Consider the following 16,189-nt stretch of genomic DNA (forward strand, 5'->3'; position numbering starts at 1 on the left):
GCTCTACAAATAGAGTATGTAGATAAGAACGGACAGCAGCAGGCAAGGCACGACCCGCAAAAGGCGATCTTGTTGGCACGAAAAGACCCGAGAAAAGCGAGTGAGAACGAGGCAAAGTGCGCGAGTTGCAGGGACATTCCACGTTGCGGATCCGACGCGCGGGCAGGCGGATAGTGACAGTCACCCCCTCCAGAAAGCAATGAGACTGGCTGCGGACAATCGACGTCGGGCCAGGATGATCTACATGACTGAACTTTAGGGATACATGTGTATGGCTGGTTGGATTGGGGGGGGGAGGGGGGGAAAGAGGAGGGGTGACAGGGGACCGTAAATCGAAGGTAATTAGAAAGGGCAGACACACCGAAGTTGGGGAAGAGGGAGGATTTTGAAAGAGAAAGAGGAAGAAAAGGAAGAAAAGGAAGAATGAGGAGAACCTTGAAGTTGGGGGGATTTCGTCCACCAACCAAGCCTGCAGCATCACGGGAATTTCCTGCACTACCAATTCATTCGACTACTTACTAAGAATATTAATAGGTTAACTAACTACCAACTAGTTATAACTAACAGTTGGCTGTCAGAATATCTCCCTCCCCGCGATTGGTATTTATTATTGTTTACCAAGTATACCTAGTACCTACTTTTCCCACGGACCAGGCGCTGTGTCTGGCATTGCATCATCGATGACATCCTCTCATGGCCGTCGCTCGGGAGTGGCGCTGCGCAACCCATGGTCAATCCTCACCAACCTCGCTTCAACCGAAGGGAAGCTTAAATGGTCGCTGATATCGATGGCCGGGATTTAACCCATGATCTTGATAGAGAGAAGACCACATGGGGAAAGACAAGGGGGAAAGGGCAGCCAGCAAGATTCGATCTCTTAAGTACTCGGATGAGTCTAGTTACTGTCTCCAGCCGCCATGCGTTATCACCATGACATCCATCTGCCATCTCTTGTTTCAGGGATCTTTCTTGTGCGTGAATGGTGGATCAGATCAAGATCTAGACGACGACTGGGGCTCTTCGTTCCCTGGTAATATGAAGAGTACCTGTAGTTCAACCTAGGATTGCGGAGATGCGAAGCTATGACATCTTATTTCTGTTGGGACCAAACAATAGAAAGAACCGAACGGTCGCGACGATCGGGAAGGGAACATGACGAGAGATGACGCTGTGTTCCGTCACTTGCCCGTTAGTGGAGGAGGGGAGAATGAATGAATGAGGTGGAGGTCGGAGGAGGAGGACGAAAGATCCGAGGAAAGAAGAAGCGACAGACAGAGCCAGCCTTAGTTAAGATGCGATGCATGGCCCTGGGCGGCTGACTCAGCTACTATGCTCCGGGAGCCCTCGACGTCATCTTGTTTGTGGTTTTCGGTCAGGCGGTAATTTTGATCGAAGAAGTTGGGTCCCATTGGGGCATTGGGTATGGATGGGAGTGTATCACCCAGGTATGGGCATTGTATTGAGGGTATTGATGGTAGCTGATGATGACGCTGTCCGCTGTTTCCCTCCTATCTCTCTGTTACTGTCACTGTCAGTTTATGCTGTTGCTGCTACTGCTACTGCTGCTCACTGATGATGTACGTATTGGTTTGCTCTTCTTTTTTCTGCTTCAGCTCATCAGCTGCTAACTTAACATTTTTGCCTCACCAAGTAAAAGCCATGGCGTTGTGCTTACGGAGCACTGGATCGAATTAGACTTTATATCCTCATATCCTCATTTCCATCGCATTGTTTCATTTTCCCTCGTCCGCTTCTTCTTCTGCTTCCTCTTCCTGCTCCTCCGTATTCTGACTCTCTCCCTCCCACAACAACAATCTAAAAGACATTATTGAAACTGTATCGGCCCATTCCCCACTATCTCCCTTCGTCGTTCTCCTCTCTCAGGCTGCAAGACGTTTAGAATTCCTCTTTCAGGTACTGAAACTGCTTTGGACGGCCCTCTTCTCTCGCCTTCTGTGTTGCCTTCCATCAGCCCAGCCTTAAATTAAAATTATCTCATACCTCTTTTGTCTTTCCCCTACGATAATCATTAGCCCCTCCCTCCCCCCATCATCACCACCACCACCACCGTCATCCGCGCACACCTTTTTCTTCTTCTGCACGGCGCATTTAATCACCTGGTAAATCTCCCCCTCCCCACCTACATATTTTTTCCCTCGATCTCTGTTTTTCTTTTCCCTTTTTCCAATTCCATTCCCAACTGTCTTGGACCTGTCATCCCCTCTTGCTATTCTCTGTGTCCATCTCATGTCTTCCTGACCCCGACCCATTTCCCTATCGTCATCATTATCACTCCCACCACTTTCTAATCTCTCCCTCCCTCTTCACCCTCTCTCAATCACACAACTAACATTCAACACTCAGACCTTGTTGAGCACAAACACAACAAGTAATAATTAGAGGACAAACCATTCAAGACAGGGAAACCCTAGACAGAAAAGAGTTTCCGGACGACAGCCGCACTATTCCTGGTTGACAGTCTCTTTTCAAATCCTATTTCATCATCACCTTTTGTTTCCGGCTACTGCTGCTCTGCTGCTACCTTACCTTACCTCCAACCTTTTCTTCTCCTCTCTCTCTTCCCTCTCCGTTCCCATTTTGATCTCATTTTATTTTCCCCGCCCTTCCCCCCCCCCCCCTTACTCGGCACTATGAGTACCATACAGAATCTCAAAAATTTCATACGTCATGGCAAGCAAGCCCGCCTGGTGACGCCGCATGCCGAACCCACCACCAATGTTTCGCCCATCCATGCCGAACAACAACGTCAACCACAGGGCTCCTATCCCGCCGCTGCCGGCAACCTCGACGCCATTGACAGCAAACTAGGCAACGGAAACGCTCAGCCTTCTCAGCGGAACTCCGACTCGTCACAGTCTAGGCGCGCTCGCGAACTCGAGATCGAGCAGATCATCGCCGAAGAGAAGAGTAGTCGGAACAAGATGCCTAAATACCCGGGTCTCGAGCGCTGGATCTTGATGGAGAAGATGGGGGATGGCGCCTTTAGCAACGTCTATCGCGCCAAGGACACCACCGGCGAGTTCGGGGAAGTCGCCATCAAGGTGGTGCGCAAGTTTGAAATGAACAGCAACCAGGTAGGACCGCTAGCTATCTCCTTTGCTCTTTTGCCAGTCGCTTCCTGCTTTCTCTCGCGATTTCTTTCTTGGTTTTGTTTTCTGTGCTCTGTCATCTTTGAATTATTTGGCCAATGTCCTTCTACTAGACTGCCGCCCATCTGCATCCGGGGATCAGAAAGAAACCCAAAGCTACGGAGGTGCGCAAAAACTAGATAACATCATCCATTCATCGGGCATCCCTGTCTATCGCTCACACCTGCTCTGCAACGTTCCGCTCCGCGTCGTTTGCTACAGCTGCCACCCATTGTGTTACAAACCAGAGTAACTGACCTTGTTATAGCGTGCCAACATCCTGAAAGAAGTGCAGATCATGCGCAATCTCGACCACCCTAATATCGTCAAGCTGATTAGTTTCTCCGAGTCGCGTCAATACTACTATATCATCCTCGAACTCTGCCCCGGTGGCGAGCTGTTCCATCAAATCGTGAGATTGACCTACTTCAGTGAAGAGCTCAGTCGCCATGTTATTGTGCAGGTCGCCCAGGCAATTGAGTATCTCCACGAGACTTCCGGAGTTGTGCATCGGTACGAGATCTAGAAACATATGTTCTATGATCGAAAGACACTAACTGAAATCATAGTGATATTAAACCCGAAAACCTTCTCTTCTACCCCACAGAATTCATCCCGAGCAAGCACCCCAAACCTCGCCAGCCCGGTGACGAAGACAAGGTCGACGAGGGCGAGTTTATTCCTGGAAAAGGTGCTGGTGGTATCGGCTTGATTAAGATCGCCGACTTTGGGTTGTCGAAGGTCATCTGGGACAGCCAAACCATGACGCCGTGTGGAACAGTCGGATACACCGCCCCTGAGATCGTCAAAGATGAGCGGTACTCCAAGAGTGTCGATATGTGGGCCCTGGGTTGCGTTCTCTACACTCTCCTCTGTGGTTTCCCGCCGTTCTACGACGAGAGCATCCAGATCCTGACTGAAAAGGTTGCTCGTGGTCAATACACCTTCCTATCGCCGTGGTGGGACGATATTTCCAAGTCGGCCCAGGATCTGATCTCTCATCTCCTGACGGTGGATCCGGAGAAGCGCTATACCATCAAGCAGTTTCTCGCCCATCCCTGGATCCGTGGCACCGATGAAGCTACCGAAGCTGCTGCGGACGCCCCTCCACTTGCAACGCCTCTTACTACCCGCAAGCAGGGACAGCCCTTGGATGCATTTGCGGCCGATCAAGCGCCATTCGCTCCGATCAGTGCCCGCCTCGGCGACCAACCATCAGCTGGTATGGAACGCCCCATGGACTTCCGTTCTCCTGGAGCGATCAATTTGCGCGAGGTCTTCGATGTTGGTTATGCCGTGCACAGACAAGAAGAGGAGGGCAAACGTCGCAAGAACTTCCGTCAAGGTTACCGTGGGGCCAATCCCTCGACGAACTTCCGGTCGGCGCTGAACCCTCTGAACGAAGACTACGATGAGCCGGATGAGATCAACTATCAACCCATCCAGCGCGAAGATTTTGCCCCTTCCAAGATTCCCAAGTCTTCACAGCAGGCCGGTGATGTCGCTGCCATGGAGGCGAAATTGCGATCTACAAACTTGAGTGGTGCTCCCAGCCATGCCGCGCAAGCACGACAAGCCCATCAACCCCGACAGCAACAAGGCTACGGGCAACACAGTGCCAAGGTGGCCGCCGCTGCAAGACAGAGCATTGCCCGAGGTGCGCGGGAGCCCTTCGAGCTGAACCTGGATAATGCTACTCTCCTAGAGAAACGCGGTCGACGCCACCAGCCTGTTGCTTGATTTTCTTTTGACGATCCGAGGTCACGTCCTTAACGAATCGAGACAGCCTTCGGGCTACGAGTTCCTATTTTTATGTGTTCAGTGCATACGGTGACAATGTTTCTCCTCTGGCTTGGTGAATGGGATTGATTTCCTCTGGGTGGTTTATAATCAATCGGTCGCATTTCTCAGGGTGTTCTTTTTTATTTTTCTCTTCCTCGACTTTCTACTTGTGTTTTCATTTATGATAAAACTTCTTGTGCGTGTTCTACCTCTTTGCGTTGATAAGTTTCAGCTCTCCCTTCCATTTCCAACCCAACTTGCGGTACCTTCTTCTTTTCCCCACACTTTACACATATCATTTCTTCCTTCCTACCTTCTTCGTCGGGATTGCCAACCGGACTTACACTCTTACACTACGGATGGATATAAGCGCCCGCATGATCGAATCATATACATCTCCTGCCCCCCCTTCTTCATTTAAACCTTTCCCCCCCTGGATCTTGTCATGTCATTCATATCGTGATGCAATCCGTCCATGAACATATACCTGCGCAGGAACAATGATGTCTTGACTTTATGGTTTACACCGTTTCTTCACCCCCCCTCTTCTTTCTTGCCCTTCGCCCCCTTTTCATTGCTGTCTTCGACATTTCTGCCTTGTTCCTTGACGAATTTTGTGCGTAGAGGCTGCGTTTTGGTATGTAGATTACTAGTACCGACTTGGCCGTCAATTTTCTCTTTGAATTTCCCCAGTTTTGGTCTGTAAATGAAGTGACCTGATGATCGGCATGTGTATTGTATGATAGATGAATTTATTTGGGATATTACTCCTTACTTCACAAGACATGATGTAAGGTTTGCTATATAACGGTTGTGGGGGTTATGATGTGTAACGTAAGAATGCTATTTTAGGTGGGGGGTTCTGTACTCTATCATGATTCTATACACCAGAGTCCAAAGTATGTGGAGGCGGAGCCTACACGCCATCCATCAGACATAATAATCACAGGTGAAAAATAAAAAATCATCCAAACGATGCATGCGAATCCATACCTCACCTTTGTGCACGGATCACAAAACATCGCCCAAAAACCAACAAAAACAAATAGTACAAAAATGGTATCAATCATGAGTCAGATCAATGCTGCATCGTCAACAAACACAGGGATATAAACATGAGGGCATGAGGTTCCCGTTGAAGAAGGCACGGGTGTCGCCGTTCTCCTTCTCAGGGTGGATTTTCTACATGATTTGCCGGCCCATAGTCTCGATGGGCAGCAGGCACATGGCCAGGAACGCAGCCAGGATCAATGCACCCGATGCGTAGATGGGGGCATCAGGGCTGGCGGAACCGCCGTAGATAGCCACCAGGGGGGCACAGAGACCGGCGATTCGGTTGAGACAGGAGGAGATGCCCGTGGCAGTGCCGCGGTTGGGGGCCGGGAAGACCTCCGGAGTGTACGCGTACAGAACACCGTACATGATGTTTTGGAAGAAGGCTTCCAGACAGGAGCAGACGAGCTGGACGTTTGAGTCGGTGGAGGCAGTGAAACAGAAGAGCAGGACACCGGTGATCAGAGTCGCGATGCACATCGTGCCCTTGCGACCGACGTACTTGATCTCCACGGTATAGCAGGCTAGAATGGAACCAGGAACGCCGACGACGGACGTGATGGCGTAGTTCCGATAGGCGATGTAAGTGGAGCTGGAGCCATCGCTCCCATTGTTGGCCAGGTACTGGGGAAGGAAGGCATTGAAGAGGGGATAGCCCATTCCAATGGTAGTCCAGCAGAACCAGAGCAGAATAGCTAAGGCGAGGTGTTAGCAAGAACACGAGCTACACTTGACATGGCTAATACGTACTGCTCATAGCAAGCTTCTTTGTGGCAAAGAGCGGGGCAATGTGGTCGAAAGAGAACTTGGAAAGATATCTCTTCACGATCTCGGTCGAGCTGAGCTTCTCCTTCTGAGCCTCCTGTTGATACCCGCCGATCTCGTTCAGGATTTCCTCGGTGAGCCACGTCTTGGTCTTGTTCTTGTGAGCAATGCCGTAGACAGAAGCAACGGCGTCAGCCTGGCGACCACGGCCCAGCAGGAACTTGGGCGATTCGTAGAGGTGGAAGAGGAAGAAACGGCAGATAAACATGAGGAAGGTCAAGCCACCAATGGTGAAGACGAAGTATCTCCAGCCCATGTTATCCTGCTTGCTGCAGCAAGCAACCCCACTTGCGACGTCACCGCAGGAAGGAAGACCGCTGTCACAGCTGAAGTTGGGAATCAACGCCCAGGCGAGCAGACTGGAGATCAGCTGACCGACAGGCCACCAGACACTCAGCATGGTCAACATGTTTCCGGAAGCAAAAGGCAAAAATTCCAAAAATAAAGCTCCATCGACGGGTAGGTTACCACCAACACCAAGACCCAGGCAAGAATAGAGGGCACAGGTCCTGAATGGTTAGCATCAATCATTGGCTATCTTTAGACATGAAAGTCATAACATACCCAATCCAGTTCGGACCACCACCAGCTGCCACACCAAAGACACTGCACAAGAAAAGCGTCGTGTTGAAGGCGAGACGGCGTCCAACTATATCGGAAGCGATTCCCCAGAATGAAGCACCAATGCACAGACCCAAGAACAGAGCACAGGTGGTGAATCGCACCCGCGTAGAGGAAACTCCAAATTCCTCCGCGATCGGTGTTAGGGTTAGAGCAATGCCCTTAAAAGGTTAGTATGATAGACATTGGATGGTACCATCTTTGGTCTCTTACCTGTAACCAGAGACTAGCGGCCCGGCGTCAGCAACACGATCACTGCGAGAGGGAAGCGGTTTTCTACTTACTTGTCTGCAAGCCAACCGAAGCCGCACATAGCAAAAAGCTCCCACTGATACCGGCCCATGCCAATATCCTGGATGGCTCTGTTAATGACCTTTGCTTTGCCTGCATATACAGTTTAGCTTTGCCTTTGCTCATCGACACGGATAAGAAGAAAGATTGTTATGGAGCCACTTCTTAGCGCGAAGGATAATGATATGTAACGTACGGTCATAGACAGAGTCCTGCCCCGTGGCAACCAGATCGGCCTCAATCTCAGCGCGGAGGGCTTCGATGGTCATATGATCGTAGTTGTGGAGGGATCCAAACCCAGCTTCCTCGGAGGGAGCTCTGTCAAGGCTCTTTTCATCAGTCTTGTCATCAGTACCGCCCACTTGTTTGGCTGTCTGGGTGTCGGGTCTCGAGCGCATTGGGGCCTGATCGAGAGGGATCACGACCCCAGCGAAGTCGCTGTGGTCGTGGTTTTTGAACGGGTTGATTCCGAAGGGCATTGTCGCTCGGGAAAAGGATGGTGCTTGGAATTTGGGTCAAATTCGAGGGTCAATGGCCGGTGGTGGGAACGAGGAAGCGCTGTCGAGGGCTCGTCTACCGTGGAGAATGGGCTGGAGCCACCGAGGGCAATGGGGAGATTCGTTCTACTTCTCAAGTCGCACAGGATGCAGGTGGTAGGCAGGGAATCGAGACGGTTAGAGCGCGAATGGGAAAAGCTAACGAAGCGGATTGTCGCAAGGGTCAAGTGGGGGGCGCAATGGTATTGTTTGTGGCGCGAGGGGATGATGGGGTCAGCTGGTCCTATGTCGCTGCTAGTGACGAAGAGTACAGCAGAACTGCTCAAGCGATGATTGAAAATGGGCAAGAAGAAGTAAATGGTATGTTGATAGCCCAGGGGGCGAGGAAATTGGAAAAACTGGTAGCCCAATTGACCTGATATGACAGGACGAGAGAACCTTGGGGGGGGGGGGAAGGATGAGGTCACAGACACGGAGACTGAACCTCTTGGGGAGATTTGGGATGAGCGGGGAAAGCAGGTGAAAATGAAGCTTTCTGATGGCGATGAGACAATTACCGCAACAGTAGGCGTCTTCACTGCTGGTGCCGTGGTATAGATGGATGAAAGAGGAAGGAAGGATGGATGGGTGGGATTGCGGGGGAGGGGCGGAGAGGAAGGAGGAAAGGTAGGAAAAGAGGAAGGAAGAGAGAGGGTAGGGCCGTGAGGTGGTAGGGAAGAGAAAAAGAGAAAAGATTGCAGGATACAGAGAATAATTGGCAGTCTATATACGGTTTGGGAGTCGAGGAAACAGCAACAGAGTTGAAGGAGCAACGAGTGATGGCATTGTCCCTCATCTTGCTTCTACTTCTCTTCTTTCCCTACACTTTCTTTTTTTTTTTCACGCTAGTACGCTATCGATAGGTAGAGAGACCATTGGACTGGAGGGGCAAAAGACAACAATGGGTCGTCATGCAGCCGATGAGCCAGTCAGCGTGAAGCAAGTCTGTCAGCATCAAGATTGCAAGTGATAGAAAAAAGTTTTTCGGTGTTGCCCAGGATTATCAGATTCTCCAGCATGGGCTGCTCAATTCCAGGCCACCAGCCGAAAATCTCTGTTGCAACAAGATCCTCTAAGCTTCTCTGAACAGCAAGCAGAGAGTAGCAATGAGATCGGGTAGTTGCAAGGGATTGTGGTTGTTTGACAAGCCACATTGAGGGATTGTACATACAGTAGTAGTAGTAGCACATGCACTTGGTTAGTGAAAGGTAGCCGGGAGCGGAGAAGGAAGAATGGAGAATGGAGAATGGAGAATGGCGCGGAAGCTTTGATAGGCTCAGCCCAGATCACGCCGGCCGACGCCGACGCCTTTTTTGGTGGAATGCTCATTGGCCCAAAGTCGAAAGTGGTGTGGAGGTGGGGGCTTTTGGTGGGCTTGGCATTTGGCTGGCTGCAGAACGGCCCGCTAAAAGCAGCACTGCGTTGGGAAGTTGGAAGGAATGGAAAAAGGGACAGGAACAATCAGACAGGACAGGAGAACTCCATTCTTGATAATGAGTCGCCTCTCCCTTATCTTGCAGATTAGGTCACTAGGGTCCTATCAATGGTATTTGTACTAAAAGGGCAAGAACTGACAACATTGTACAGAAATAGTTATTACTTCCCTTCCTCTCCTTCATCTCACCATCATTAACTTATGCATCTTTCGAAAGTTCATGGTCAACTGGAGGAGGGTCCAAGAACGGGAACAGCCACCCCATCATGGCGACCCATTCTTTGCCGTTGTGGCTCACTCCGCTGGCTCACAACATTTCCTGGAGCCTGGCGTCGAAACTGAAATAATCGAACTGGGTCTCCTCCGACTCTCCGGCCATCCTCGGGCTCCGCCTCAGGGAAAGACGATCCCCACCACACGTTGGACATGCTCATGAATCGCTTGCATCGCTGATTCAGATTGTGCCAGGCTGCCAGCCCTGTGCCCATTGGGTCTTGGGTCTCGTGATGACCATGAATGGAGTTCAATCAGGGTTTACCGCATCTCTATCTCGCGATTGATCAACCAGCTGAAGGGAAAAGAGATGGGTCAGGAAAAAAATCCCACGTGCCAAGATTGACCTGGCCCCTACGTCATCGAAGACACGGTCCATTTAGCACTAATCCAGAACTGGTAATCATATGGAGGTAAAATTACCCCATCTGGTGACAGCGTCGGTACCGAAGCCCATGTCTCGAAAACATTCGGAAGGTGCCGCGAATTCGCTTGTCCAATTTCACCGTTGCCCAAACTTCGTCGGCTCACAGTCCTTCGACGAGATTCGTTCGGGATCTAACTTCATGGCGGGGGCAATTGTCTTCTCAACATTAGGATAGGAGGGGGTGGTTCGCACACTTGCTGTCAAGGTAAGGAGGTAAGGAAGTAAGGAACAACAGGCGTGTCTGACAAGCAACTGAAGTGTGCACGATCTACAGGACACATGCGAACGACCACCCACACCAACTGTTTCAAGCCAAGAGTTCAGCGACGAGTCAACAATTTCAATTTGTCTGACCCTGTCGACACGAGGTTGGATTCCCAAGCAGGCTTAGGCTCGATGTTGATGCAGCCTTTCATCATGGTCCGGTTCGTCATGTCCGCATCCGTCTTGAGCGATGGTGCCTCAGCCCGGAGCCTCCGCTACTACTCCTACCCTCAATTCGATTGTCATAATGCACCAATTCTGCCCCTCGACCGAACAGAGAAACAGAAGAGACGAGCCTGGACAACATTGCACAATGTCTTTGCTCCAGTCACTCCCGCAATCCGTTGAGTGAGCGACGGGAAATGTTGTGTTGTCTCGCCCTGACCAATGACGGTACTTTTTCCGCCGAAGTGGCCCGGGACTCATTTACCCGTCCCGAATCCCAATGGTGATGGGGCCAAAGTCGAGCATCTCCTAGTCTAGTCTCATTAGGGACCCCTTAGCCTGTTTCGCCCTGGTCTTCTCTTCGACTTCGCTCGGCACTGCCATACCTTGGTCCCAGCCAATCCGGATGGAGCTTTCATTTTCAACCAGACAGGACCGTCTTTGGGGCAAAAGACACATCCCGAGGTATGGGGTAAGACGTGTTCCCCCCCGACCTGTCAGCGTACTTGATGCCGGACTAGGCCACGAGTCGCAATTTGTTCGGGACTGCGACTTACGTTGCAGTATTCTTGTGCAATTTCGGCTATCTTGTGTTCTGATTGCTTCTCAGATGAAGGGAGAAGATTTGTGCGAGTCAGCTACATGAGGACGAGCGTAGTAAACGTAGACTACTAGGTATAGAGTAGCGTAATCATTTAGTTACCGTAAGCCACCATCTTCCAGTTTCAGCCTCTTCTCTTCCTCCTCCAAGTCCAGTCTTACTATATGAGCAAAAATCGGCCCAGATTCACCGTCCGAGATCTTTTCAAACCCCCAGCCGTCTCTACTGAGTATAGGGATTCCCCTCGTCCGCTAAGATCCACCTAACAATGGCATGATCCGCGCCAGGACTGTTCCGCCAACAATCAATTGTCTTCATGGTCTGATATGAGGGTCTCCATGCATAACAACGAAGAAACTTTTCAGTCTCGCTATCATCCGTAAGATGAACGCGACTAGTCTGTATACGTTATGGAGCGACACTAAAGCAGTTTAAAAAAACACCGCTAGTCGATCTCCAGTGCTGCGCAGGGCTACAGCGTAAGTTAAGCAGAGCAGCGTAAGCACTTGCCACAGTCATAAGTCACCGATTGAGTTAGTCAATGCAGTACCCGTGACAGTGTCAGACAAAGTACGTCCAGTACTGTACTTCACTCCCCGACTACTGTCTAAAATAAGTAATCGCTAGTGAGCTCACACAGTTGAACAGTTATCATCTACCATGTCCGTCAACCATACAATGCAATACAAAAACTCATTCCACATTATCGCCCGTCACCAACACCAGCCCCATCCCCATCATCATCATCATCATCATCAACACTACTATCGAGTTGGTACATGAGTACCTGCAAAGACAGCCAAGCCGGTCAGCCACACGCCATTAACCAGCAACCCATAAGCAAAGCCCAACCCCATCCATGATGGAGTAGGCAGGCCGGTACTTTGCAGTACCAAAGCCTCTGTGCTTAACCGGACGGCCACGATCATCCGAAACTACAATGGTTAACATAACTTATACCCCGGTGCTTTTCTTGGGGTAAGGTACTGTACTGCCCCCGGCAACTTTTGCGGTGCGCCGCGGTGGCGTAGCTTCAACGTGATGCCGTGAGCTTCGCTAGGAATAGATTGCCTGTTTGGGGTGGTGGTAGCTCGCTGCCCGTGGTTTGAAAGCTGATTACTGATGATGTGTTTCGGGGATTGTTCGCTGGGATGATGTGGCCGGATATTACTCCTTCTGGAAGATACATGGGCGGTAGGGACTTTGGGGGATACGGACTTCTCCCGATTCGGGTTTCGATGTCAATGTGATATTGCAGAAGGGGTAGATGATGATGCTGGATCGGAGAGGGATTCGTGGTCCCAAGTCGATTAAGCTTGTTTCGCTGGGCAGGAATCTACTGTAGGGCCAGGGTCTGTCTGTGGGGAAATGGCTACGCGTATGTGTTTCTTTACCTAAAGGGGTAAGTCGAAGTATATGATGAGCCGAGTCCCGACCTTCGGCCTGGCCTAGGCGCTTGGACTGGAGAGGACTGTGATGGGATCGTCACGGGAGGATGTGGACTGTTCTGGAAAAGGGATCCCTCTGAAGATATAAGATTCCCGTTTCTATCATGTACGTCGATGAGGTTTGGATCGTATCTATACTAGCTATACAGGACGGCCTAGGGGTTCAAGCTTCCGGCGGATGCCTCACAGCTTATCGATTCTCCCCAACAGCCACTGCAGGTGTCGGTACGACACGCGGGGCTGGTACTGCGGCTGCATGTGGCCGCTCTGGTAGGTCTCCGCCCACATCAGGCCGCGCTCGTAGTGCTGGATGCCCATGTCGCCCTGGCCGCCGGTGGCGCCGCCCAGGATGGGGTCCCACTGGAGGTCCGGGAGCTCGATGTTGATCGGGGTGGCGGGCTCGGTCTCGAAGCCCAGCTTGCCGTTCCAGGTCATGTTCTGGATGGACAGCAGGGTGCCCTGGGTGAGGATGACCATGTCGAAGTCGCCGTTGGCGATCAGCACGCGGTTGGTGCCCTCGATGACCTGCGGCAGGACGTGCTCGATCGGGTTGGCGGACAGGTCGCCCTCGCCCTCGGGGCCGCCCACGCCCACGAAGACGCTCTCGTTCGAGCACTCGGACCAGGTGATGTTGGCCGGGGCGTGCAGGGCGCGCTTCACGTCCGACCGGTCGAAGTAGACCGTCGCCCCCGGCGGGGTGTAGTCGACCTCGGTCGGGAAGCCCAGCACGTCCCAGACGATGGGGCAGTTCTCGTTGATCGCGTAGGGGTTGAAGCAGGGGTTGTTGCCCAGGACCTCGTTGTTGATCAGGTCCCAGAGGTCACAGTCGCCCGAGTAGTTCATGCTCTTTGGGGGCTGCACCCCGCTGGCGGGGAAGGTGAGGTACTCGTCCATGAAGGCCTTGTAGCCGCACGACTCGTGGAGCTGCTCCAGCTCGGCAAGGAAGCTGGCGTTGAAGTTGAAGAGGACCTTGTTGTCCTGAACGAAGGGCACGACCGGGGCGTCGGTCTGAACATAGTCGAACTGCCCGATGACAGGGTCGTAGGTCAATGCTCCTATTTTAAGTAATCAGTCAAACGGGTTCGTTCTCGAACTTCTTGGAAACACTCACCCTTCAGGTCGAAGTACTCTGTGTCCTTCTCGTCCAGCATGGCAGCTGAGATATAAGGGACATAGCGGCCTGCATAGCTCTCGCCAGTCACGTAGATCTTGAAGTTCTTGATGCCGAAGGTCTGCTGCCAGTTCTTGAAGAACTTAATGAAGTCCTGTGCGATCTCCTCCTCCGACACTGCAGTCGGGGTGCCAACAGAGAAGCCCGTGCCGACAGGTTGGTCGACCCTAATTAGTTGGCTTAGCTCGGGTGTCTCCAGTGGGATATCAGAGATGGCAACTTACCACAGCACGTTGGTCAGGTTTACCCAGGAGTATTGGTTCTCAACCGGCAAGTATGTTCCAGGCTGCCAGGTGAACCGTCCATTCTCCTGGAGAAAGCCCTCCTGTAAACGCATCAGTAGTGCATCTATGCGAACAAGAATCATGCCAGAAACTAGCCAGAGACGAGCATCCAGGGCCACCATTCAACCAGATGGTGACCTCATCCACAGGCGCACCGACGGTAGGCTGGAAGACAAAGAAAAGTGCTCTTGACGGATCGTCCTTCTCGATGGGGATCAATCCAGAGTATGTCTCACCGATGTCGTAATGAACATCAGGAAGACTCTTCACACGGAAGGCTGAGACCTAAGTCAGCGCTGTTCTTTGATCATTGCTCTGGGCTACATACCCTGCGTAGCGTTGTTGTAGAACCGATAGTCCTCAACAGGGGTCGAGTGAGACCTCTTCGCAAGCTCCGCTGCGCGCTTAGCCGGTTTGGCGTCGCGAGATCTTTGAGCGAAACGGCCAAGTTTACCAGCAGATGCATGGTCCGCGCATAATGAGGCGGCTAGGACAGCCGTGGACAGTAGACTGCGGAACAGCATACTGGTAGTGCGATGTGGGATGAAGCCTGGGGACACAAACTTGCTCGGCTGTTCTTGAGTCTGAGCAAGAGAAAGAGGGGTATTTATGTCACTCGAGCTGTACTACCTATCAAGAACGATAGGCTGATGAGCTATTTGATACGGTCATCGTGTGGAGCCATTTAGGTTCGGAGAAAGCTTCAATCGATGCGTTGACTTGAGAGGGCCGCATATGACCAAGTGGAGAAGCGTACACAGGCTAACTGGTTCTTTTGATAGCTTGCAAGACGTCTGGCAGGTGGGATGAGACCTTGCATGGTGCTCGGCTATCTCCTCACCGTTGCCGATTGTTTTCAGGCACCGGACCTTGCAGTGTCGGGGATATGCACTGCTTACGTCGTACCAATCCTATTCCCGTGTGGGTTTGGGTTTGATTACGCTGGGTGAGCGATATGGGCAAGAAAGCATTCGATTGGTAAGAGTGCGGCTGGATCAAACGGTAGAGGCAGCGATGGACATGAAGACAGGATCACGTAGCATTTGATGCTCAGTTCCGGCTGCAAGCGATAGGTCCCTAAGCTGTGGAGAATTCTCCGGGCTAATACACAAACGGGATTGTTGGCCGCTTAGTGCCGACAATGCTAACGATCGTCAAGGAAGGTGATAACGTGATGGAAATTTGCACAGATAAGACAATTCAAAAGACGAGCAGTCACTGGCTCAAACCTTGCTCTCTTCATTTCCCCAATGTGGGATGATGTGATGGGTCGTGGTTAATATCGCAGTGTCTCGCGGAGTCACGGAGGAGGGACGGAGTACGACGGAGATAGTCTAGCCGCGATGGGAATGCCGACAACTGGTTGGGCCGAGGACAAGCTTTCGCCGGGATCCGTCCGGCCTTCGTCTTTGCAGAAAAAACAGCCGCCGTGTTTCCGGTCAAAACAAGCACCTTTTCCGCTACAATATACTCCAATCTCTTGTCTTTGAAGCGAATACGCGTTCTTCTGTTGCTTTGTTGATATCGGTTTGAAGTATACGATTGGAACTAGCAGTCGAGGCTTTGACTTCCGGCAGATATTCTTCAAAGGTTGCGGGTACCACCATTCATTGATCGCTGAATGGCGTGAACTCTCACTCAGTTGGCACTTCAAGGGTGCATCTCAGCTCTAGATGAAGCACAGTTCACTTTGCCAAATGATTTTCAAAGGCAGAATTAGAACCCGCCTGCAAAAGTCCTTCTGTTGAGAACGTCGAATCCAGTTCTACCTACACAGCGGTACCCAGAATCGAAGTCAATAAAGCCGTCAGCATATTCTTGTCAACGGACAAATGACGGATATTCCCAAGCAGAAGTGTTTGCT

General features: G+C 51.4%; 4 protein-coding genes across 4 annotated transcripts; 1 reads left to right on the forward strand and 3 right to left on the reverse strand.

Annotated features, from left to right (window-relative positions):
- Positions 1-2,651: 2,651 nt before the first annotated feature.
- On the forward strand, positions 2,652-4,889 carry BO95DRAFT_375899 (serine/threonine-protein kinase; the record flags this gene model as incomplete). The annotated part of the gene is made up of 4 exons (XM_025583167.1): positions 2,652-3,095; positions 3,224-3,274; positions 3,418-3,662; positions 3,719-4,889. The coding sequence occupies 4 exons, from the start codon at positions 2,652-2,654 to the stop codon at positions 4,887-4,889; spliced, it is 1,911 nt and encodes a 636-aa protein (XP_025436842.1).
- Positions 4,890-6,113: 1,224 nt separating this feature from the next.
- Positions 6,114-8,200, reverse strand: BO95DRAFT_375915 (putative sugar transporter; the record flags this gene model as incomplete). The annotated part of the gene is made up of 6 exons (XM_025583168.1): positions 6,114-6,679; positions 6,735-7,318; positions 7,374-7,591; positions 7,644-7,656; positions 7,715-7,814; positions 7,918-8,200. 6 exons carry the CDS (start codon positions 8,198-8,200, stop codon positions 6,114-6,116), a joined length of 1,764 nt encoding a protein of 587 aa, XP_025436843.1.
- Positions 8,201-9,191: 991 nt separating this feature from the next.
- Positions 9,192-9,620, reverse strand: BO95DRAFT_20340 (uncharacterized protein). The gene has a single exon (XM_025581051.1). It carries the CDS (start codon positions 9,584-9,586, stop codon positions 9,284-9,286), a length of 303 nt encoding a protein of 100 aa, XP_025436844.1. The 5' UTR covers positions 9,587-9,620; the 3' UTR covers positions 9,192-9,283.
- A 3,336-nt stretch (positions 9,621-12,956) lies between these two features.
- Positions 12,957-15,298, reverse strand: sxa2 (putative pheromone processing carboxypeptidase (Sxa2)). The gene is made up of 5 exons (XM_025583846.1): positions 14,654-15,298; positions 14,418-14,603; positions 14,266-14,389; positions 13,982-14,208; positions 12,957-13,925 (listed from the first exon to the last, which is right to left on the reverse strand). The coding sequence occupies exons 1-5, from the start codon at positions 14,847-14,849 to the stop codon at positions 13,054-13,056; spliced, it is 1,605 nt and encodes a 534-aa protein (XP_025436845.1). The 5' UTR covers positions 14,850-15,298; the 3' UTR covers positions 12,957-13,053.
- Positions 15,299-16,189: the final 891 nt, after the last annotated feature.

The sequence above is a fragment of the Aspergillus brunneoviolaceus genome, assembly GCF_003184695.1.
Source record: "Aspergillus brunneoviolaceus CBS 621.78 unplaced genomic scaffold BO95scaffold_104, whole genome shotgun sequence".
Lineage (NCBI taxonomy): Eukaryota > Fungi > Ascomycota > Eurotiomycetes > Eurotiales > Aspergillaceae > Aspergillus > Aspergillus brunneoviolaceus.